The 26,098-nt window shown below is 38.1% G+C and overlaps 1 protein-coding gene across 1 annotated transcript; it reads right to left on the bottom strand.

The window, feature by feature from the left end:
- Positions 1-120: 120 nt before the first annotated feature.
- On the bottom strand, positions 121-25,842 carry AASDHPPT (aminoadipate-semialdehyde dehydrogenase-phosphopantetheinyl transferase). Its single transcript, XM_005910827.3, has 6 exons — positions 25,571-25,842; positions 23,824-24,049; positions 11,332-11,453; positions 10,553-10,714; positions 4,933-5,004; positions 121-2,611 (listed from the first exon to the last, which is right to left on the bottom strand). The coding sequence occupies exons 1-6, from the start codon at positions 25,751-25,753 to the stop codon at positions 2,447-2,449; spliced, it is 930 nt and encodes a 309-aa protein (XP_005910889.1). The 5' UTR covers positions 25,754-25,842; the 3' UTR covers positions 121-2,446.
- Between the last annotated feature and the right edge of the window lie 256 nt (positions 25,843-26,098).

The following is a 26,098-nucleotide window of genomic DNA, read 5'->3' as shown; positions in this document are numbered from 1 at the left end:
ATGACAGCTGTGTACTAGCCACAGAAGGCAAAACGTTCAGAATGGACAAAACAGATTATTACTTCAGGAGCAATTTTTTCAAGATGGATGAAACTGATAAACAACTGGTATGTCTGGATGTAGAGTTTTGGGTTTAATTAGCAGTAAGTACACAGAAACCTATGCAAACAAAATTAATTATTAAGTCAAGGAAATAAAAAGGCAGAAGAGGGTAAGAGTAACACATCACTTAGCTGTACAGTGTTACATAATCTCAGTCGTGCATACATTCTTAATCACAGTCAATGAAAACACTGAATTACATACACTGGGAAAGGGGAGCAGGAAGGGAAAGTGTAATGGCTGGGAAGCAGCAGAACAAAGTTTTATATTAGAAATTAAAGAAATGCCTCAAACTAGAAACAGATAAAGCAATGCTATTTAGAGATACGATAATAAATAACAACAACAAAAAAATCAGTGAAACAGCTCACTCTGGGGACAGGAAATAGGAGGTGGTCAAGGGAATGGTAATTTTTATTAGAAAGAAAGATTTTTATAGACCTACTTGAATCTAAACTATGTGTATTTATTTGATTCTGACTATGTGAAACCTTAAGACAACAGATCTCCACCCACTGCCCGCCCCCACCCCGCCCCCGCCCCACCCCCAGAAACGCAGCATGGTGCCTGATCCATAAAAGTTCAGAAACGTTATAACAACAAGACAGAGGGCGGCGTTTTCATATCACCATTACACTCATGCTACAGATAACAATGCTTCCTCTGCTACAAATGCTACTTGATCCTTTTAAAACAAGTTATTTACTATGCTTGGAATATCTGCATGCTTTAACGAAGTAAAAAATAAAATGTTCAAAATTTTTCTTGTACTTAAGCAAAATACCTAATTTTATACAATTTAAACACAACTTTTCACTTTAGTAATAGAAACAATGAAACTATTTCACTTCTGACATTTAACAATTATTAATATAAAGACTTCAAACTTCCCAAGACATGCACTACAACCATAGTATAGATTCTGTCATCAATATGATGGTCTTGCATCTTACGTATTATGTTTGTACTTTAAGTCTTATTTACCAAAATAAAAACAGGTTAAGATAATGAACAGGCAGTTCATACAAAAATAATACAAACAGCCAATAACAACACTGCCATAGCAACCTCATTTGTAATGAAAGAAACACACTTTTAAAATATAAGGTACTACTTTTAACCTATATTGGCAATGATTAAATTTTTTTTTTAAAAAACGATCCTATCTACAGATGACCAAGTCTGTAGGTTGATGGGGGGTGGGGGTGGTGAGAGAATGATCAAACATATAACACTAACTGGAAATATAAATTATGCAGCCTTTTTGGAGAAAAATTTGGCAATACTTATTGAGGCTCTAAATATATTTAATTCCTTTGGACATAATTAAACATGTACTTCAAAATGTGGCTACGAGGATATTCAATAAACCACTGCTTACAGTAAAAACTGCAGACATTCAAAATGCCTAGCAGAGAGGACAGAATGAGTCAGCTATGGCATACCTTCCTCACAGCAGGCAGTGGGCCTCCCCTAGGTATCACTCCCCCAGACTCTGCCTTAGGCTTCTTCCTTACCAAGAGTTCCCTTTCACAGAAGCCAAGAGTGTCAAGTTCAGCTTTCTCAGTGACCTGATCGGGGTCACCAGAAACTTTGTGGAAATTTTCTGGGGGCTCACTAACAAAACTGAGATGTGAGAGGCAAAATAGGCTTTTCTGCCTTTCAGATGCATGAGGGAGACCAGCCTAGAGCAAAATAAGCTAAGATGGAGGCAAAAAAAAGGCCCTTAATGGCAACTTTAAATTGTTTGTTTTGTGACACAATAAATGTCCTTGGTTACTAAGCCAAATTGAACCGTAATACGTATGGTCAATTGCATCTTGATAGTAGCTGGAAAACAGAATACTTAAGCAGCACTAAAAGTTATGCTACACCAGTGTAGTTATGGACCTCAGATGTAGAGTCAAGAGAAAACTTAAATATATTTATGTTCTATTAAAAAAAAAAAAGAGTAAGTATATTAACAGGGCATCATTCACCAAGAAAAAGATCTGGGAAGATACTCCATGTTTTAAGGATAGGTACCTCTAAAATAGTTATCTCTGAAAAATAGGAATTTGAACATTCTCTATTTTGTGTATTCCGTTTTATCACTTTAAGACTCTACCATCAATTTCTATTTTTATTTTTTATCAAATCCAATGTGATTTTGGGGAGGAAGAAGAGGCAAACATGTATTCTAGTCACGAATCTTGATCTGGGAGTCTGCTTTTTTAATAGGAAAAGTTGTTTCTTCTTTTTAAAAATGTTTTGTGAAACAAAATTTGATACTCTCAGGCATTTATTTTTTAGTGAATACAGAAGACTACAGTTTTCACTTCCCTTTGTTACTCAGAAAATCATATCATGACTTTGTACCATTTCTTATTGAAATCTCTTCTGTAAAGCAAAAACAGTCCCAAAATGAAGGATCTTCAGGGGTCATAGGAACTGCAGATGATATTAAATCATTAAAGGTGAGAATAGTAAACTGCCTCTGGGTTGCTTTAGAATCATCTTGAGATGTAACCTAAAAGGGGGAAAAAAAACCCTTAGATTACCTCAAAATTATAATGTGTATTAATCTTATGGTCAATTTTATAATTAGGAAAATAAGAAATCAGTAATCACATTTCAGTAATATTAAGTTACACTTCAATAGCATTAAGTAACACAGTGGGATTTAGATAATTGTTTCTATTTCTTATATTAGTGCTGTCAATATAAACAAGAATAATATGAAATAATCTGATTCTTAAACTTTTTGTAGGTAACAACTGCCTGTGGTTATTTGTTTAAAATGTAGATTTACTGAGCCATACGTCCAACAATTCTGATTCAGTAGAAAAGGATCCCCAAATAGATAACTTTAACAAACAAGTGGGTTATTCTGACAGGGAGAGACCACCAGGTAAACTTCTGAAAAATACTCTAGAGGGTGCATCTAATAAAATTGCTGTAACTACTTAGAGATATAGCACTTCATTAGTAAGTGATTCATTCAACACTAAATAGAAATTATATCTTACACTCTGTGATACACCCCTTGTTCATAAACTCAGCCCAGTGTGGACTGTCTTTAACATTCTATACATTCTAGTAAAGACAGTACTTGGGTCTTCTGCAGTGCTTTTACAGGGTCAATATGTTTCATATGATTTAATTCTCATTACTATGTTGATATGGTTATGTTACCTCATTTCTATAGATGGGGAAACTGAGGCTCAGTAAGATCATTCAATGTATACAAGTGTACAACATAGCTTAAATGGTAGACCTGGACCTGGAACCCTTGCCCTTTTCTCACTATGATACTGCTGCCCAAATAGACTCTCTTCATGGAAATACGGTACTGCTATGTGCAAATGTTACAAAAAATATAAAGCTCTATGGAATCATAAGGTATTTGCAGAAAGGGTAATGCTGAGACTTCAGCATACAAGGACAGCTAACCTGTTTCAGAACATCTTCAGATTAAAGGAGTCAATTTTAACATGTCGTCCCTTTTAAAATAAAATAATCTATGAAGAATTTTACTCTTTTTTAATCTATCCAAGGCATGATCTGTACTGAGCTTTTATCCTAGAAGTAATGATGAAAATATACTGATCACACTACATTCCCTTATGCAGATTCCCTAAAATAATCATATGCATTTAATTTCAATTATTGTAACATTATCAGTATTCCTTAAATAAATACTTCTATAGAATCACAACTGTATGTAGACTGAGAGTCAAGACCCTAAGGTTTCTTTTTTAAAAAATTTCCCAACTTACCAATTAATAGGAAAAGAAAGTAAAAACAGATTTTAATTGGAAGAATTGATGTTATGCTAGAATATACCATAAGGTCTCTCACACGTTTGACACTTTGGGAATAATTTAGGAGAGCACTATAAAAAGCGGAAGGAGATCAATTTGACAGATAATCCCATTATTCATTACCCCTCAATTTAGTACCATTATATTCAGTTCAGTTCAGTCGCTCAGTCCTGTCCGACTCTTTGTGACCCCATGGACGGCAGTACACCATGCCTCCCTGTCCATCATCAACTCCCAGAGTTTACTCAAACTCACGTCCACTGAGTTGGTGATGCCATCCAATCATCTCATCCTCTGTTGTCCCATTCTCCTCCCACCTTCAATCTCCCCCAGCATCAGGGTCTTTTCCAATGAGTCCGTTCTTCGCATCAGATGGCCAAAGTATTGGAGTTTCAACTTCAGCATCAGTCCTTCCAATGAATATTCAGGACTGATTTCCTTTAGGATGGACTGGTTGGATCTCCTTGCAGTCCAGGGGACTCTCAAAACTCTTCTCCAACACCACAGTTCAAAAACATCAATTATTTGGCACTTGGCTTTCTTTATGGTCCAACTCCCACATCCATACATGACTACTGGAAAAACCATAGCTTTGACTAGACGGACCTTTGTTGGCAAAGTAACGTCTCTGCTTTTTAATATGCTGTCTAGGCTGGTCATAACTTTTCTTATATTCACGACAGCCCCACTTCACCAGGAAATAAACCATTGTTAAGATGACCAAGATAGTAATTATCTTGAATTTCTATTGAAAATATGAATATTGGAAGAGTACTACCAAAATTTTTTCTTTGTAATATTTAAGTGTATTTGAATGCGAAGTAGCAGGTAACATATTTTAAAAACATTTCTGTGAAAACCCAAATGATCTTAAGGATTAGATAATGAACACTTCTAAAGTCTATCATTAAAAAAAACAAAAAGCTAAAACCTCTACCTGATATAAAACAATTATTTCCATCAATAACAAATTCAACTTTAATACATGTTTTTTAGGGGAAAAAAAAAGCAAACAGAGAAATCTTACATTCTGATGTCTAGATCCATTGGGTTTCCTAAGAGCTACTGCAACAAAATGGTGCTCATCTATTTTGCTTTCCTGAAAAATAAAACATAAGTAAACAGAGAATCAGAGAAGGCAATGGCAACCCACTCCAGTACTCTTGCCTGGAAAATCCCATGGATGGAGGAGCCTGGTAGGCTGCAGTCCATGGGGTCGCTAAGAGTCAGACACAACTGAGGGACTTCCCTTTTTTCACTTTTATGCATTGGAGAAGGAAATGGCAACCCACTCCAGTGTTCTTGACTGGAGAATCCCAGGGACAGGAGAGCCTGGTGGGCTTCCTTCTATGGGGTCGCACAGAGTTGGACACGACTGAAGCGACTTAGCAGCAGCAGCAAACAGAGAATACTAAGTATAGAAATTTAGATACAGTTCTATTTTCATCTAAAAAAAATCTCACAACCCACCACCATACACACACACACACACAAACTTCCCCTGAATAGTTTAAGGTAAAGTCACATACATTTTGGCCCTTTACACTGAAATATTGCAATGCATTTTCTAATAGGGACACTCTCACATACCCACAGTAGTTAATAACTTCAAAAAATTTAACATTGAAATAATACTTAAATCTACTCTCTGTATTCCAGATTCTGTGAAGAATACAATAATGTCCTTTATACCATTTCCCCACCTTCAGTATAGGAACCAGTTTGTGGTCAAGTATTGCATTCAGTTGCCATGTCTTGCTAAATGTTTTGTCTTTTATGACACTAATATTTTAAGATACAAGCTCCACCCACTTTTTTATTAATAAACACTGCTTATTTTTTGTCTGATGGCTCTTAATGATTATTTAGATTACAGACTCTTAATAGGAATACCATATAGATAAAGCATCATACCCAGAGGCATGTCTAGAGAGCCATCTGCCCTCATTGGTGATGTTTATTTTGTACATGCTTAAACTGATTAAAAAAAAAACCAGTCTGCAACATTGGTTTATAAGCATTTAGTTAACTACATATTACAGCTTAAGGAAAATCATGTGGAAACTCATCGGTAAAACTCAATTTCCTGTTTTCCCCTATGTGTGAGACAAATGGAGAGGGGGCTTTAAAATAGACACTGAGGCAGTTACTAGAGAAAAGTATGAACAACTAAACAAAATTTCACTGAGAAGCCACTTTACTAAGGCAGCACTCCATAAGAAATCAGTTGAAATAGGAACTACAATCAGAAATAATGTTAGAGACTTTTCATCCTTTATCCTCCTCTGTGTATCTTTGTACCTTAAGATATCCAAATTTGTAAAAAAACAAAAGAAATTCAAAAGAGAGAAATTTAGAAAAATATTTCAAGAGGAAAAAATAACTATGAGAAAGATTTAATAGGCTAAAGTTTGTTATTAACATTATAAACAGAACTACTCTTTTTGAACATGGTCCTCCCATTCTTTACACTGAATATATTGATAATACAAACACTGTAACACAGAGGTGTTTTGGCTATAGCTACTTTCGGAAAACTCCTTAGATCAGCAGTTTTGTGGTATCTGTATCTAAGGTGGAATATCAGTGTTAACCATGGGCAGCAGACTCTTTTCATTCAGTCTGTCCTCTAAAATGCCAAGGTACCCTGCTCAATTTGTCTATTTACTTCATAATGAGCCAAAATTCAATGAGACTGACTTCAAAATAAAGATTCACCATATCTATTCACCCCTCATCAACATCACATAAATATGAAATTTAACACCGCAAAACTAAAGAAGTTATTTGACAGTGATTCCAGTTATCGAACATTAATATTCAATGTCTCACCAGAATAAAAGTTCTATGCAATTAACTTTACCCTAAATCCCTTCTGCCTAGTATGTCTATAATATTAGTTGAAAAAGGAAACTGGCAAGGTAGCTAGCTAAAGTTAAGGCCATACATTCAATACTACTGAACTTAAGACTTAACTTTAAGACTTCCTAAATTTTAAAATTTTTTCTAAGCTTACTAGCAAAAATTTCCTTAAAATCACCAACAAACCCAAAGAAACAGTATTTTATTTTTTCAAGAGGTAGTTTTGGATTAGACTACAAAGATTAATCTGCTTCAGTTAAATTGTATGTCATTTTCTTAGTATAATTTTAGTTTGTTTATAAGATAAAATACAAAGTTTAACTTAGAACATTCAAGTTTTACAATGCTTTCCCAATGGTAAAGTGCTGAGTAAAATCTGTCATAACATGTTATTCTTTCTACTGTTTAAAACGCCTCCTTTCAAAAGTAAAGCAAAGAATTTGTTTCATCTAATCTCATCATTTTAAACAATGATGGTAAATTTAACTTTCCAAATAGGAACTGGTTATGAAAACTGAGAGCCTATGAAAACACAAGATTCCTCTTGGCATAAGAATTCATACTTCTAGAGTATTATTTTTCCAGGTGTTAGATACATGTGTGCCTACTAAGTTGCCTGGGTCGTATCTGACTCTGTGCAACCCTACAGACTGCAGCCTGCCAGGCTCCTGTGTCCATAGGATTCTCCAGGCAAGAATACTGCAGTGGGTTGCCATGCCCTCCTCCAGGGGATCCTTCTGACTGAAGGGATCAAATCCATGTCTCTTCAGTCTACCTGCATTGGCAGGCGGGTTCCTGACAGCTAGCGCACCCTGGGAAACTCCATGAGATACATCTCTCTTCCTGACTCCAGGTGCTCCCTCATTCACTATGCCTCACCAGGCAAAGTAATGTTAACACTGTTGTAATGCAGCTTTTAGAACCCTAGGTCATATCAAGTATCCAGTGTGGGTGAATTCAGTGGATAAAAAGAGTGCAGATGGGGAGGAAAGGCCAGTGAAGACCACTTACACCACAGGTGTCCACTGTGATCACAGCCATCCCTCCGTTGCACGCCTAAACGCTCATTCTTTATCTCGTGGGGGGACTCAGAAATGCCAACAGGAATTCCCATCTGTGTTCCTTGACTCTAGGCATGCCTCCCCTGACTCCAGGCTCATCATTCTCCCCTCAAACCCTGGCTTCTGGCTGTCCATACCACCAGATTCATTCTGTTAAGGTCACTCTCTCTTCCCAGGCCTGTTCACAGTATAATAAATAGTCCACACTTAAATATATGTATCTAACATATTATTTGTGTATTTTCCTAACTGGTACCCTGAATAGACAAAATGCTCAAGTACATTCAATTCAATAAAGAATTTTCCTTCCATAGATGTTTTCAAATGCGCCTTGGTGGATCTTCATTCCCAGTTCCTGGACAACCTCTGAGGCAAACCTGGTAGCTCCTCAGTCACTTTCAGCTTAAAAAAAAAAATCCTATTTTAATTCTTAAGACACATTCTTCCTGGCCTCACCTTCCTCTTCCTCTGGTTTCCTTCAGGCAGGTGGCAGAGAGGAAAGTGATGGAAAACAGGCAAAGTAATGATCAACACTGTTGCAATCTACTTTTTAGAACCCTGGGTCACATCAAGTATCCAAAGGCTAGCTTAGCGGGCATCTGAGGGATTTTCAGAGAAACACTACCTGTTCCTCTGCCCTATACCACTGCCTGCGCCTAACGGTGCATTTAAGAGCTGACTTCTTGTATATCCTACCCTTAGCAATTAATAAACAGTAGAATGCCCACTGCCTCTTTCTTTTGGAAATCCTCTTAGGTATCTTTTCAAGATACTTCGGCCCTTTTTCCACAGCATCTCACACGCCCACAGGAACTCAGACATCTTTGTCACCTACAAAGTTGAAGCACAGCTGGCCCAATCACTGATTCTTTCCTCTTTACCCTGCTACTAGGTCTATTTCATCTGGCACCATTAAGAATAAAGGACTCTCCATGAATGAAATGGCTGACATCTGCCCCTTTCAAAATGAGAAAAAAAATTTTAATTGTATTAAAAAACATAGTATGCTAAATATACTTTACTCTTTAACTGACAGAATCCCTATCTTGGTATGTTAGCAATTTTGCTAACTTTCTGCCTTTGGATCACCTAAGACTACTTTCTGTCATTAAAAATATTTATATATATATTTTTGGCTGCATGGGATCTTCACTGCAGCATATGAGATCTTCCTTGAGTTGTGCGGGTTCTTCTGTCGAGGCTCCAGCTCCAGAGCTCAAGGGGGCTCAGCGGTTGTGGCACTCAGGCTTAGCTGCTCCACAGCTCGTGGGATCTTAGATCTCTGGCCAGAGAGTGAACCTGTGTCCCCTGCACTGCAAGGTGAATTCTCAACCACTGGATCACCAGGGAAGCCTCTACTTAATTTATATTTTGGTTATTCTTCCTCAGTCTCCTCTCCATCCCACCTTTAAACAGCATTCTCAGGACTGTACTAGGTCCTTCTAAATTCTAATTTAGGTACTCTCACTGCTGCAACTGTAAATCCCATGATTTCAGCTACCACTCACATGTTAATGATTACCTTCTTTCCTTTAGCCCAGTCTTTCACTCTATTCGCCCACTCAAAACCTTCACTTAGATGTTTCTATGGTATCTCACACTTAAATCCCACTTGTTTTCTAATATTCAGTATCTCAACAGACAGTCCTCTAAGTCACAGAATTGATAACTTCTTTGACACCTCACTTCCTTAACCTCCAGATACCATCATACAGAGAATGTGGTCTTAAAATATGATTCTGATCTTACAACTCTCTATTTACAACTTGTTAAATTCCCTTGAGAAAATGAACGAACATCTCCTATTTTACCTACTCATCATGAATTCTTTATTCTGGATACTGACATTCTCTGCACACAATTCAGGGGATGACTGCAAGAACTACCACATTATAGTACAGACCATTTGGCTGGGCTACGAACACTTGATACCAGTTGTAACACACTTCCTTGGCTACGTCTGGTCAAGAGAAAGTCAACTAACATCCAACCTAAGCCATGGAATGTTTTTTCCAGAGCTTTTACGAATTGAACCAATGAGTTCACCGATCTCTGCGGGTTTTTAAACTGTAAATTGTTACATGTACGAGTTGTAGAAAGTCATGCTTCCTGCCACATAAGGAACCTTACCTAGATAAGGTTAAGAAAGCTGGTGTATAGAATGAGAAATGTGGGTGGGAGAAAACTGAAGCCAGGAAGGCAAAAGAGAAAAGATAAAAAGAGTTCTGAGTTTTCCAGTCTCTAATTATAGCCAATTCTGCAATTTGGTTATATGAATCACCCTAATAACCTATCATAATGTCTTTCTGGCTAAAATGAGTTTGTTAAGATTTCTCTCATTAGCAACCAGGAACTGCTAGTGACAGAAAGCAAGTAAGAAACCAAAATGTTAACCGACTCATAATGCCCTAACATGATCTTATTAGCCTGAATCAGCATCTCTCTCCACCCCCCTCACCTCAGCACAGTGACAGAATGGTGGCCTTTAGTGGTTCTATTACAGGAGCTCCTTGTCCCTTCTCTTTTACTTTATGTACTATGACTTATCTTTCACGCATCAGCTTAAACATTACACGTGTTCCCAGTATCTCTGACTTCACCTTCAGAGCATCCAGACTGGATTCCGAATGTGTCAAGTTTCAATGACTAGCCTCCCCAAGCTGAGTTTATACTCACATGCACAAAATAAGAAAATTCTTATAGCAATTCTGATAAATTTCTTACCTCAAATGCCCATTCTTTTTCTTCTTCTCCATCCAAAAATAAACGTGTTTCTTTATAAACTTGGCCTATATCCAGGTTTAACGGGGATATATCGAATTCAAGCCGTTGCAATTCAAATCCTAATCCAACACCTATTGCTTTTATGAAGCTTTCTTTCAGCGCCTAAGATACAGACAGACATTTTCTCTTAGAGCTTTAGGAGATATAATTGTTCATAAAATCTTCAACCCTCAAAACATATGGATTTTTAATTCTCTACTACATTACAAGTATAAGCTACTTATTTTCACCTTTATACTAACACAGAGGCCAGCCAGCTGTGAAAGTTGAAGACATACCATTTGGGCTCCCCATGCCTCCATTACCCCATGTGTAACATGCAATAATAGTACCTTTGTCATGGGGTTATAACAACTAACTAACTTAAGAAAGGCTTACAGTAATGTCTTCTGGTACATAATAAATATTATGTAAATGTTTTTTAATTAAGTTCTAATATGTATGAGATTCTTTAAGACAGAAACCATTAAACTTTACTAATAATGATAAATAAAATGTCTTATTTTAGCTTTAAGAGTAAGGATCTTCTAATTGAGTATTAAACATATGTTAAATTTTCTTAAATGTCATTATAATAACGTATACATAAAAATCATGAAGTTCCCAAGTAGTGACTTATGTACTTTGAACGCTGTACAAAATACAGGGTTACCAATGGACTTTTGCTCCTGCTTTTAGCAACACAGGGGCTTACTCTCAAAACTAGAAAGAAATTATACCCAATTCCTATAAAACATATCCAGCTGAGTCCATTCATCCTTAAAGCTTCTGATTGTTTCCCATTCTTTGTCAGTAAACTTTCTTTTCATAATATGAAAAAATTCTGGAATTGAACCACGACCTGTCAATTGAGGAAATAGAGAATTACCAAACTGTTAAAGATAGCACACAAAAGGAAACAATAGTCCAACATTACTTTCGAATACAGTCACAATTTTGCTAAACAAAGTATCAGCAAATCAAAGCTAGTTGAGAATTAAAAGGATAACATGCAAGATAAGTGTGGGTTAGTCCAGAAATAGAAGGGTTACATAGGTTTAGAATTTTACTTTGCTATTTAACAGGAAAATCAGAAACAATTTCTTTATAATTTTGGGGGAATTGGTAGAAAGCTAAGAAATGTTCTTTTAAGTGAATAACATAACTGGAAAGTTAATATACACTTATTTCCTTCACAATAACTGTTTTTAAACATGTATTCTAATATGATTTTTCCGAATAAAAATAGATTTTGACTTCTGTTCTATTGGCTCATTAAAAAAAAAAATACTGTTATACAGACAATAAAATATTACACAGCATCCAAAAAATCAATAGAACTCGAAGAATCTGATTCCCACAATTAAGAGCTAAATTTGTAATTTATATATTACAAATTATACAGTATGCTTTTCATATTACATTTTTCAAAATATTATGTGTTTATCTTTACTACTAAACAGGAACCTTCTATCATCATCCATTTATTCTACAATTATGCAGAATGTGTACAAATATTATACCATTATGAACTGAACTAATAGTTAAAAACAAATTGGTCATGGTTCTTGCTCTCACACAATTACAGCCTAAGTAGTCTATCAGAAAAATCTGGCAACAAGGTGCATGCGTGCTAAGTCACTTTAGTCGTGTCTGACTCTTTGTGATCCCATGGACTGTAGCTCGCCAGGCTCTTCTGTCCACGTGATTCTCCAGGCAAGAATACTGGAGTGGGTTGCCATGCCCTCTTCTAGGGCATTTTCCCATTTTGATCCCCCAGGGATCAAAACCCAGGTCTCCTGCATTGCAGGCAGATTTGTTTCCATCTGAGCCACCAGGGAAGCCCAGCAACAAGGTAGGTAAATCATAAATGTTTACTATATGAATAAATGTATGTTAACTATTACCTGGTAAATTAAATGCTCTACTGCCCTATATCCTTATTTCATGATTCCATTACTTCCAGCAAGCCTCTTGAAATAGTCCTTCTGCAGGTTCTATTAACATAATTTGTCTACTCCTGAACTTCCATTTCTAAAATACTTAACTTCAAAATCTGACATTCCCAACTGGCTGGAACTATAGCACATCTGGGAAGAAAAAAGATGTCAAATCCCCCTACTTCATGCTTTACTGGCATTTAATCACTAACTAACCCCATGAGAATTCAACAGTTAGAATGCAAACTATATCATCCACTCCAAAAGTATCTTTTCCATGGTTATCTCAAGGGGAGGAAATATTAAAAACCAGCTCTTCCACAGAATTGCCCATAATTCCCCCACCATCCCCCACTCCAGTACTTTTGCCTAGAAAATCCCATGGACGGAGGAGCCTGGTAGGCTGCAGTCCATGGGGTCGCTAGAGTTGGACATGACTGAGCGACTTCACTTTCACTTTTCACTTTCATGCACTGGAGAAGGAAATGGCAACCCACTCCAGTGTTCTTGCCTGGAGAATCCCAGGGATGGGGTCGCACAGAGTCGGACACGACTGAAGCGACTTAGCAGCAGCAGTAGCAGCAGCCTCCTCTCGTTTACAGAGGAAATATTTCTAATGACTCTCCAATGGTATGTGGTCCTTTAGTTCAAGGCAAAGATCCTCAATTATTTTCAAGTTCATCAGACTCATTTGATTTATCTATCTTCTCCTTAGTCCTCTACTGTTCTCAAGAATGAGAACTTTACAATCCATTTTTATGAATCAACTAATGTTTATTGTTTGTATTCATATTAATGTTATAAGGCTATCATTTCTAGGACTTTCCTGGTGGTCCAGTGATTAGGACTTTGCCTTCCAATGCAAGGGGTGCAAGTTCCATTCCTGGTCAGGGAGCTAAGATTCCACATGCCTTGCGGCCAGAAAGTCAAAACAGAAGCAGTATTGTAACAAATTCCTTAAAGACCATAAAAATTTTAAAAAGGTATATTCCACACACACACACACACACACACACAGACCTATTACTTCCTAAAATAGTTCTGCAAAGCTGTAAAGTCATTTCATGCAAAAGCACTGAAATATTAAACTGGGATCTTAGGAGTCCTGGGAGGATTCTAACCCTTTTGGGGCTATGAACACTCTTTGATAGTCTGGTGTTTATTTCTTAAGCCCCTTAATAAAGACTGTCTTGTTAATGCAAGCATCACTAGTATATCCTGGCTTGACAGGTAAAACACTAAAGAAAGTAAAGACGGTAAGCTTGTTTTTTCAAAAGTGACAGAAGAAAATCTGGAGATTTTAAACACTAGGAGCACTAAACACACACAAATCATAAACTGTTTTCTTTTGAATAGATTCTGTTACAAATAGGATAAATAATAACAATGGAATGAACAGCTACCTTGAATTTGGAAGACACTATTTTATATTTTGAGTGGAAGGGAAAGTCATTCAGTGGTGTCAGATTCCTTGTGACCTCATGGACTATACAGTTCATGAAATTCTCTAGGCCATAATACTGGAGTGGGTAGCTGTTCCCTTCTCCAAGGGATCTTCCCAACCCAGGGATCGAACCCATGTCTCCTGCACTGCAGGCAGATTCTTTACCAGCTGAGCCACAAGGGAACCCCATTTTGAATGGAACTGCAGCTTTAACAGAATACTATCCAACAAAAACTAAAATTTTAACAGATATGCCTATTCTCATCTATAGTGTCATTATGTTCGTTGGTTTCTTTAGGCTGTAATTTCATAACCTTCAAGAAGTCCTATGATTTTTACCTAAATATGATGGGGCAATTAAGGAAAAAATTTAGTCATGCTAGTAAAAACACTCATTTAACATAAAAAAGCAATCTAGCACAATCACTGAAAAAAGTAGTAACTGATCATGCACACTAAAAAAAAAAATCTGCTATGACTATTTTCATATACTTTTGACAGCATCATATGCCACAAAAAAATAGACTGACAGCAACAGAAAACAGCTTTGTAAATGTTCAGCCAAAGAACCACAGTGCCACATTGTGACTTAAGGTGAAAATACACACGCACTGGATGAGTACTCTGTTAAGGACTCAGTTTATCTTCGATATTGGAATTTAAAATATCAGTAGGAAATATCAGAATACAACACCCTCAAACTAGCTGAAAATGACACAATCATTAGTTACATAACTTGGCAAAGCCTCTAAGTAATACCAACACAATTCATGTCTATTACAACCTTCGATTTAATAGACAGGTAAGAACTTAAGTACATAAAGTATATACATAAAGGTAAAATAACTGAAAAACATCTAAAGAATGAATTTTCTCAACTAACCAGGTTGAGAAAAACAGGATTCCCCCAACTTACAGCTTAATCTCTAGGGAAAGCAGCACTAGATATTAACTAAGTGTTCTGCAATGATCAATTAATCAAGGTCACAACTAAAAAAATAATTTATATAGTTGAGCCATGAATAAGGCGGGTTTGAACTGTGAGGGTCTAGTTGTCCTAAAACTCATGCCCAGACTAAAAATGTGACCTTATTGGAAACAGTCTTTGCAGATGTAATCAAGTTAAGATGACGTCATCTTGGAGGACTGGTGTTCTTTAAGGAGAAACTATATATAGACACACAAGTGAGAATACAGGGGAAAAGGAGCCCTAGGAAACTAATACATAAATGCAAACAATTTATATATACAGACACATTCACATACTCAGCTTTAATGTTACGCCACTGGAGTCAAATGTTCAAATCTTGGCTCTATCACTTAACTTTTTATTTTGTATTGGGGTATAGGTAATTAACAATGTTGTGATAGTTTCAGGTGAAGAGCGAAGGGACTCAGCCATACACATAGCCATCTCCCCTAAACTCCTCCCATCCAGTCTACCACATATTGAGCAGTGTTCCATGTGCTATACAGTAGGTCTTTGCTAGTTATCAATTTTAAATACAGCAGTGTGTACATGTCCATTCTCAACTCCCTAACTACCCCTTTCCCTCTTTCCCCTGGCAGCCATGAATTCATTCTCTAAGTCTATGAGTCTCTTTCTATTTTGTAAGTTAAGTTCCTTTGTATCATTTTAGATTCCAAGTGAGGGATATCATACAATATTTCTCCTTCTTTACCTGACTGACTTCTCTCAGTATTGACATTCTCTAGGTCCCACCAATAGTGTAGGAGGGCTCCCTTCCCCAGTATTTATTTATTAAATTTTTACTTCAGAGTCTTAACCTCTGGGCCACCAGGGAAGTCCTCAGCATTTATTTTTGATGATAGCCATTCTGCTTGGTATCACTTCTTTACTGTTATTTAACTTTTCTATGGCTGTTTCTTAAGCTATAAGATAGGGAGAAAAGAGTTGGGTAGTTCAAGAAAGAAACATATAAATGGTCTGGGCCTGGAGCTGCTGCTGCTGCTGCTAAGTCGCGTCAGTCGTGTCCGACTCTGTGAGACCCCATAGACGGCAGCCCACCAGGCTCCCCCATCCCTGGGATTCTCCAGGCAAGAACACTGGAGTAGGTTGCCATTTCCTTCTCCAATGCATGAAAGTGAAAAGTGAAAGTGAAGTTGCTCATTCGTGTCCGACTCTTAGCAACTCCATGGACTGCGGCCTACCAGGCTCCTCCATCCATGGGATTCTCCAGGCAAGAGTACTGGAGTGGGGTGCCATTGCCTTCTCTGGCCTGGAGCTAGTAAGTACTTAATAAATATTAACTTTAAGGCTGCTGCAGTAATTGTTATATATACGTATCACTCCTCTTTTGTGAAATGTCTTATCAAGCCCTTAGTCCATTGTTAGGTTAAGTTTTAAGGGGCTTTTCTAGCAATACTTACAAAGTACTTTAAATATTAACCATATTTACCTCTTTGTGTCTTATTTGCCCCTGTTTGTGACAGAGAAGAGACTTAACATGAAATCAATGACATCTGCCAACTTTGTGGGTTCTTCTTACCTTTCTAAGTTTAAAAGGTATCCTTCTTTCAGAAGTCTGGCCAAATATACAATTCTGTTGTGTTCTAGTAACCTTTGTTAAAACCCAATTCTAATTAACTTTGTTGTACATCGTGAAACAAGGATCTAATGGCTTTCAGATAATCTTACTCATCAGAAAAAGTTGACAAGTTACAATCTTTTTGTTGGTTCCATAAATTTACATCTAATAGTGTTTCCCAAACACTAGTATGTCTAACAATCACCTGAGAAACTGTTTTGAGTATAGAATCACTGGCTGCATCTAAATTCTAGTTTGAGAGGTCTGAGATGGTTTCAAGGAACATGCACAGGCATCCTGGCTGATTGTAACATCCTGATCACTATTTCAGAAACACCATTCAACACATGTAACAACTATCACAATCACCTTAGGCTAACATTTACTTATAAAGTACTTAATAATTCCAGGCACTTTAGATGTTTATTACTAATCTATCCCACGCTGATGGTGCTAAAACTTTTGCGCCATACGATGTAAAATATATACACACAAATTCTAGAGGAATTAAAGATTTAAAGGTAAAAAAGAAGGTACAATTTTAAAACAAAAACTAAGAGACCCTATAACCTATTGTTGGAGTAAATCTTTTACCGATTAATTTTTTTCAAATGAGACAGAGTTCAGTATTTATCAAGGAAATGTTAGATATATTAATTAAAAAAAGATATATAAAATTCATACATAAAAAAAAACAAAAACAAAAAAAACAAATTCAAGATAAACAAATAATCTAGTGGAAAAATATTTGTAGGGGCTTCACTTGTGACTCAGTGGTAAAGAATCTGTCTGCCAATGCAAGAGACACGAGTTAAATCCCTGATCTAGAAAGAGCCCACGTGCTGAGGAGCAACTAAGTCCATGCACCACAACTACTGAGCCCGTGTGACGCAATTACTGAAGCCTGCACTCTGTAACAAGAAAAGCCACTGCAATGAGAAGCATGCATACCATGGCTACAGTAGCCTCTGCTCTCTGCAACTAAAGAAAAGCCCGCACAGGATCAAACACCCAGCATAGCTGAAAATAAATATATAAATAAATACAATTAAAAAAAAAATAGTTGTAACAGATATTAAAGAAGTGTCACTATCCAAAGTACATAAAGAGCTTTTATATATGGATTAGAAAATAGTAATACGTTTATGGAAGAGAAAATTCAAGTAGCCAACAAGCTATTACCCTAGTGATTAATGTACCACTTCATAAATAATCTTTAACCACTGAATTGAAATATTACATATAAGTACTAATCAGTACTAGTTGTCTATTCTTTCACTAACATCCTGCTTTTTTGTTTAGGACGCCTCAGTTTAGTTCAGTTCAGTCACTCAGTCGTGTCCGACTCTTTGGGACCCCATGGACTGCAGTACACCATGCCTCCCTGTCCATCACCAACTCCCAGAGTTTACTCAAACTCATGTCCCTTGAGTCAGTGATGCCATCCAATCATCTCATCCTGTTGTCCCCTTTTCCTCCCACCTTCAATCTTTCCCAGCATCAGGGTCTTTTCCAGTCAGTCAGTTCTTTGCATCAAGTAGCCAAAGCATTGGAGTTTCAGCTTCAATGACATCAGTCCTTCCAATGAACACTCAGGACTGATCTCCTTTAGGATGGTCAGGCTGGATCTCCTTGCAGGCGAAGGGACTCTCAAAACTCTTCTTCAACACCACAGTTCAAAAGCATCGATTCTTCGGTGCTCAGCTTTCTTTACAGTCCAACTCTCACATCCATACATGACTACAGGAAAAACCACAGCCTTGACTAGATGGACCTTTGTTGACAAAGTAATGTCTCTGCTTTTTAATGTGCTATCTAGGTTGGTCATAGCTTTTCTTCCAAGCAGCAAGCCTAGTATAAGTTTAAACAATAGTAAAGCAAGTTCCAGCTCACTTTTGTATACTCTTCTTAGACATCAGTTCTTTCCTCAAAACTTTAAATTCATTTAACCCAGTTCCACAGAATTTTTCAGTATTTTGTACCTGCAAATTCTTAGCATTTAACACACAGAAGTTGCTCAATAAACACAAGTTCTATGTTGTGATCCCACTGAATTCCTCTGCACAGTGGGAAAAACCTATTCTGTAACTTGGGAAAAGGGAAAAACTACCTGCCAGTAAACACCTACTTTTCCAGTAGCAGTTCAGAACACAAAAAGAAGTGTGACTTATTTAAGCTGCTTGACAGCTGTAAATCTCCCAGTTTAAAAAAAACTAACCCCCCACCAAAAACAATGCTTTAACTAAGCATATCTTTCAAAATGCAGATCCAGAAGAATGTAGATCAGCTTAAAAATGTAGATCAGAAATGACAGTGGAATGCAGTTCTTTGATTTATGATGAAGTTATATCCTGATAAATCCACTGTTAAGCTGAAAATATTTTAGGATTGAAAATGCATTTAATACCCCTAAGCTATGATCGTCACAGCTTAGCTTCACCTACTTTAAATGTTTTCAGAACACTTACATTAGCCTACAAATGGGCAAAATCATCTAACAAAAAGCCTATTTTATAATAGAGTGTAGAATACTTCATAAAATGCATTGAATACCTCACTGAAAGTGAAGAAAACAATGGCTGTACTGGGTGTTTACCCTTGCGACTGTGTAGCTGACTGGGACCTATGGCTCACTGCTGCTGCCTAGAATTACGACATATGGCTAGTCTGAGAAAATGTCAAAATTAAAAGTATGGTTTCTACTGAATTGCTTTTAAACCATCATAAAGTTGAAAAATTTTAAGTCGGAGACTGTAGATTGCAACAGTAACAAAGCTGGAAACTGAATCTGCTGGGGATGCAAATGCAGGAGAGAAGCAGCTAGGGAGATTATTGGAGGGTGAGGAAGAAGACTTGAAGGAAGAACTGTTTGTAACCACAGCTCACTAAAGAGAGCAGTTTATACTCCAACTAGAATCTGATATGAACATCACTGTTTACTGTAGCTGCAAACCAACTTTTCAACAAATTTAAGGAATATTTTAAGTGAAATTGAGAATTTCTATTATTTGTTTATTCAATGAATATTTACTAAGCACCTTCGACGTGCTAGACACACTAAGTACTAGGTCTGCATGGCTCCTGAACTTATTTAATGAAGCGGAACAGAAATGAAGGATAATAATCAAATAACTAAGTTATAATTAGAAATGAGAAAGGCCATGACAGAAAACAAGAGCAGGTTGTCAGGAAAGCCCTTTCTGAGGAGGTACTGGAACTGGTTACTTCTCAGCCTTCAGATCTCCGGTACTCAAGAAGAGTGAGAAGAACAACAGGCAGAGGGATCAGCATTTTTTAAATGACCCTGAACTGGAAAAAATTTGCTACATTCAAGGTAATAAAAGATGAGTGTGGAGAACAGTGAGCAGACAACAGATAAAAATACAAAAGGAGAGATAAAGGAGAAGCGACAACAAGACGACACAGTCATGTTAAAAGGAATGAATTTTATTAAGAACCAACCTAAAAGTTTAAGACAACTGCTTTAAAGAAATTTTTAAAGACCACTCTAACTCTGTACAGACAATGTATTGAGTGAGAACAGAAGTAAAGAGGGGGAACCAATTAAGAAGCTACTAAAATAGTGCTACCAATTAGTATGGTGGAAGGAGACAACAAATAGACTATCAAAGCTATCATATAATACCATCACTTACTTTATACTTACTGTTCTTACTTAATACTTACTGTTCTTAATACTTACTGTTCTCTTGAACAGTAGCAACTGTTCAAGAGAAGCAGTTCTATGATGCACTAATTTCAAAGCTATTAAATTAGCATTAAATTTCAAAATACTGAGTCATTTTGTCCTGCCAATTAATATCCAGAAAAGTTCATAACAAAAACATGAACTACAAAGTATAAACTCATGGGGAAAAATATTTTGGGTCTTTCTCCAAATTCTAATAATATTTACACTGTATCTATCTTATCTTGGCCTTCCCTCATAGCTCAGTTGGTAAAGAATCTGCCTGCAATACAGGAGACCCCAATTCGATTCCTGGGTTGGGAAGATCCACTGCAGAAGGGATATGCTACCCACTCCAGTATTCTTGGGCTTCCCTTGTAGCTCAGCTGCTAAGAATCTGCATGCAATGCGGGAGACCTGGGTTTGATCCCTGGGTTGGGAAGATCCCCTAAAGAAGGGAAAGGCTACCCACTCCAGTATTCTGGCCTGAGAATTCCATGGACTACCAGGTTGAAAAGAGTCAGACACAACTCAGCAACTTTCATCTTTTTTTAAAATTAATTAATTTATTTCAATTGGAAGCTGATTACAATATTGTGGTGGTTTTTCACTTTCATCTTAACTTGCTGTATCTTGTAAGTATGGGTACAAAACTGAACAATTCACAAAACTATCCTTATACTTCTAACTGCAAAAGCCTTTAGAGGCAGACAAAAATTATTAGAAAAGGAAGGAAAAACCACCAATATTTCCCAACTGGGTGCAACAGATTATAATGATGACCTATAAAACACCCACCCCCAGGGTTAGGATTATATTGCACTGGCAATTTATCTATACTAGAGCCCCAATATCTTATATTAATAACTCCTTCTCTGGATATTCATTAAACAAATAATTACTGAGTGCCAAGTATACACCAGTTACGTTTGTATAAGGTTCCTCTCTCCATTAGGCAGAGAAAACAGTGGTAGGTGCAGGCATCTGGCTAGAAGGAAGAAGCCCAGAAACTTCTTAATCCATGATATATTCTCTCCTACCCTGTCACAGCAACAAAGAGAACTGGGAGAAGGTGGGAAATGATCTGCACCTAGTAGGAATGTCTAATGTGACAAGGAAAGACTCCACAAGTTCCTACGTGATGTTTGCATGTTAAGTCACTTCAATTGTGTCCAAACTCTTTGCAACCCTATGGACTGTAACCCACCAGGCTCCTCTGTCCGTGGGATTCTTCAGGCAATACTGGAGTGGGTTACCATGCTCTGCAGACAAAATGGGAGTAATGGAACTAAGTCTTTCAATATACTGATGATGCCCCCAAAGTTTAGCTTCATCTTGAAATGAAGTTAGATAATCTTAATAACAACATTCAGAACAAAGTACAATACTTCCCTTGCTGCTATACTAAGTTTTACCCTTCATCATTTAGCAAATCTTAGGAATGTCTCCTGCTCAGTTTCCTCACTCTGATAAGCAGAGTAATTCAATGCATTGCCAGTGAAGTAAACCAGTGTCTACTTGCTGAGAAATAATGCTGCATCCATTAATCTTTCCAACATTAGTGACAGAATAACAATGCTAATTAAAACTGGAAAATACCTCTTCCTCAGTGCATTACTGGGTATGTCAACAGCTTTTTGGCAATGAAACAGCTAAACAGTAAAAGGCCTGGATACTGTGATTAGACAAATTAGGGCAAAGAAAAAAGATGGTGGATAAAAAAGGCTAATAAAATATAATTAACAGAAAACAGAATCTTCATTTTTTGCTTTCGTAATTACCTGTTTATCCAGTATTGACCATAACCCAACATTGCCCACTAAACCAACTGTAATTAAATCTGTGTCCCATAGGCATAATTTCCAAGCAGATACCAACTTGATGAGCCAACCATTACTATGTAATTGTGCTGACTGCATTCTAATAAGCAATGGCCTCTCCAGTAATTTCTGATTTTAAGAGAAAATTCATATAAGAAACACAGAAAACTGTGAAGTTTATAGGCTCATTTGTATGCTCACTCTGAATCCTCTAGAGCAGTGGTTTTTTCACAATACACCTTCTATGACCCTGCAGAAAACCAGATCCTTTCTTTGAGAAAAGCATACCTGTGCATACAAAATGTAGAGAACAATTTCAGGAGGTTAAAAAAATGATGCTTATTTGGGGTCAAGAACCCCTGTTGTAATTAGTACAGCTCCCTTCTGAACAAAGAATAGAGTTTTAATAGATTTATGAACAGGTTAGAGAAAAACCAGCTGGTGGGAAAATTCAACATAAGGGAGAGATAAGAGTCATAGCCATATTCTGAAGCCTTACTATTGTAGCACAGAATGCTTATTCATTCATTTAACAAATATTTATTATGCATTACTTCGAACGAGGTAAGGTGCTAGATGTTATAGTACAGTGGAAAGACAATCATCCTGATAAATAACTATAAAATGAAATATATTATTGGAATGAAGGAAATATATTTTATGGGACCCTAGAACAAAGCAACCTGGTTTACTTTGAAGGTCCACAAAGCCTTCAGTGGAAGCTGAAGTGGAAGCTAATCAATAAATAAGTTATCTGTGCAGAAATGCAGGTGAGCACGACGTTATCACAAATATTCCAGTCCAAGGGAAACACAAGCAAAGAACCTGTGGTGGATGCAGTGTGGAGATTAAGAAATTGCACAATGAAATCAGGAAGATGTTGGTTCTCTTATTTTAACAGCTTTCTTCTTATCCTGTTACTTATCTTCTGAAAAGTTCCACTCAACATATAATATACATAAAGCACTGAGTAAAATGTCTTGGCACACAGTAACTGCTCACTAATGTTACTGATGATGAAAATTACAGAGGAGTTGAGAGAGCCTATGATCTATTAAAATTACTTTAGTCAACCACACAATAAATGTCAGCAGTTCTGACAGTCATCAACTGCAAATTTCTAAGGCAAAATATAAATATTTTAGTAACTACTTGCTCTTTGTTTTCATTGTATATAAATGTGCTACAAAGAAATATATTTAGATATAATACAAATACATGTTATCTCTGCTTAGTGATCATAATACAGCTCACTATTGAGATTATTATTTTTTAAACAAGTTAATTAGTGTTAGTCACTCAGTCATGTTTGACTCTTTGCGACCCCATGGGCTGTAGCCCACCATGCTCCTCTGTCCACAGAATTTTCCAGGCAAGAACACTTAGGTGGGTAACCATTTCTCCAGGGGATCTTCTTGACCCAGGGATATTGAACCGGAGTCTCCTGCATTGCAGGCAGATTCTTTACCATCTGAGTCACCAGGGAAGGCCACCAGTTTGATCTTCCTGATAAAGGGATAGAACCTGGGTCTCTCCTGGTGGCTCAGAAGGTAAAAAATCTGCCTGCAATGCAGGAGACTTGGGTTCAGTCCTGGGTTGGGAAGATCCCCTGGAGAAGGGCATGGGAACCCACTCCAGTCTTCTTCCCTGGAGAATTCCACGGACAAAGGAGCCTTGAGGGCTACAGTCCCTGGGGTTGCAAACAGTCAGACACAACTGAGCAACTAAGCACAGCACAAGAACTAAGACAAGATATTTAACAACTCATGTATTACAAAAATGCAACATTACCTGGAAAACTAGTCTTCATTATATCAATTCCAACTTGTAGCTCAGATTCTGCAGCAAGTACAGCATAGTCTCCTTGATGAGAGATGTTAAAGTTGAAATTGGGGTAAGGATTCAATGAGTCTTTTGCAAGAACTGGTTTTCCTTTTGCAGTTCTTTGCAAACGAATATTATTCCAAGGTATATTCAATTTCTCTGCAACTAATTTCCTTATCATCAGACGACCAGCCTGTTAATAAAACACTTGGTAAGTATTGCAGTCTATACTAAAGATTCAAGTAAAACTGCCTATAACATACAAAGTCTATTTTTGTGGTTTCTAAAATACTCCTTAAAGTTTTAAAACTACGTAAGTATTAAATATCCTGCATTAAGATTTAAGAAATGCTTATGAAGACAGAAAAGTCGAAGTCCCTCTTTAGCAATTCCCTCCATCCCATCAACAAGTATCCAATGTTGACAAGTATTCATCCTTCATCTTTTCTCTAAGTATCCAAATATATGCTCATTTGCATTTGCTATCCATCCATTTATTTGAAATCCCACTATATGTACTATTCTACTATCTATGAACTTTTTCATTTCTAAGTGTTGGGGATTATTTTATGTCTGCACATAACCACTGGCCTCTGCATTTTTAAATGTAGCATATTTGATAGTATCAAGGTACCACAACTTGACTATCCCTCTATTACTGGATATTTTAGGCTGGCTCTGGTTTGCTATTATATAAAAAAAAAAACTCCCAGTGGGCAATCCTGTTGTACTTACATCTTTGTGCACATGTGCAAGTGTTTCTAGATCACATGTACTTATCACTTGCCTCCACAACTGCACGACATAACCTATCTTTTTTCACATATACCCAGTCCACTCTCTCTCCGATTAAGGTCTAAAATCACAGAGAATACCCGAGGACATAAGAAAACAAGGTAGATAACATTTTGCAAAATCTTTCAAGTTTTTTTTTTTCCTTCAGTTCTAACACTGACTTTAAATACTGCAACACTTTGAATTTCACGAAAATATTCACTAGTGTGCCTTCAAAAATCAATTAGTCTACATTTCAAACGAAAACGTCCTTTGACAGAGAGACATTTTCAGGATAATGACAGTCTTTGACGAGATGGCACTCAGAAGCTGTGCCATACTGCGCTATATAGACATCATTTTGAAACCCAACTTTCCATTTGTTGCTAAAAATATACACGTAAAATAAACGATTATATTCAAAATAGTGTTTTCTGAGCTAAAAGTTAACAAGGTATGCCTAAGACCGCATTCTTCCTTTGCTTCGGTTTCATCGGTAAAAGGAGGCTAGACTCTTGCAGTTCTATGGTGTGCAAGGTTAAACTAAGTGATACTGTCAATATTTTTTAGGGCCTACCACGTGCACGGTGCACAGGGAGACTGGTGGGATATTTAACAGGCTCAGACTGCTATGGGCCCAAGCAAGGAAATTAAAAAAATTTGATTAACACTTAAAAATAAGGAAAATCCTATTGACAGACCTCCGGAACAGCTATTTTAGGGTTTAGCAGGACCTCTCTTTTCAAATGCAACGGGGGAGGGGCTGATTTTTTCTACGGACGAGGCGATGACAAAGGCGACGGAGACTAGGCCGGGCACACCCCGGAGTCGCCCGGGGCGGCCGCACGCGGACGCCGAGGCTCGCGTGCGGGGTCTCTACTGCGCGGCCCACCACCCCAACGGCTGCTCCCCGACCCGAAGCGCAAAAGACCCGCGGTACCAGGGCGGCCTTAGCGTCCCGGGCGAAGACGAACTGGCCAATGCGTTCCTTCTCCTCGGGCTGGATCGATCGCACAGCTAGCAGCCATTCGGCGCGGCTCGGCAGCCACGTGCCACAGGGAAAGGCCCAGCGCACGCCCTCCATCGCCGGCAGCACGCAGAGTCGCCAGGCGAGGAGAACCATCAACCGAAGGCCTCGCCGCCGCCCCGGGATCGATGGCGCGGACGCGGGCGGAGCCCCTCCCAGCTGCCCCGGCGCCGCGCGGGGGGCGGGGCGCCGTGTGCGTCCGCAGGACCTGGGTCACGGGGGGCGGGGCGCCGCGTGCGTAGGCGGGGCGCCGCGGGCGTCCTCCCGCGCGGGGGCGGGGCGTCGCGTGCGTGGGCGGGGCGCCCGGCGCGTCCGCGGGAGGTGGCTCACCTGCGGCCCTCGCTGCGCGTCACCCGCGCGGCCGCCGCCTCCTCGGAAGCCGGGACCCTGCTCTGCGCTCTGCGTCCTCTGCGTTCTGCGGCAGCGCGTGACCGCGCGCGG

The sequence above is a fragment of the Bos mutus genome, chromosome 15 (genome assembly GCF_027580195.1).
Source record: "Bos mutus isolate GX-2022 chromosome 15, NWIPB_WYAK_1.1, whole genome shotgun sequence".
NCBI lineage: Eukaryota > Metazoa > Chordata > Mammalia > Artiodactyla > Bovidae > Bos > Bos mutus.
Note: the sequence above shows the minus strand (reverse complement) of the source record. Positions and strands in the feature narration are given on the sequence as shown.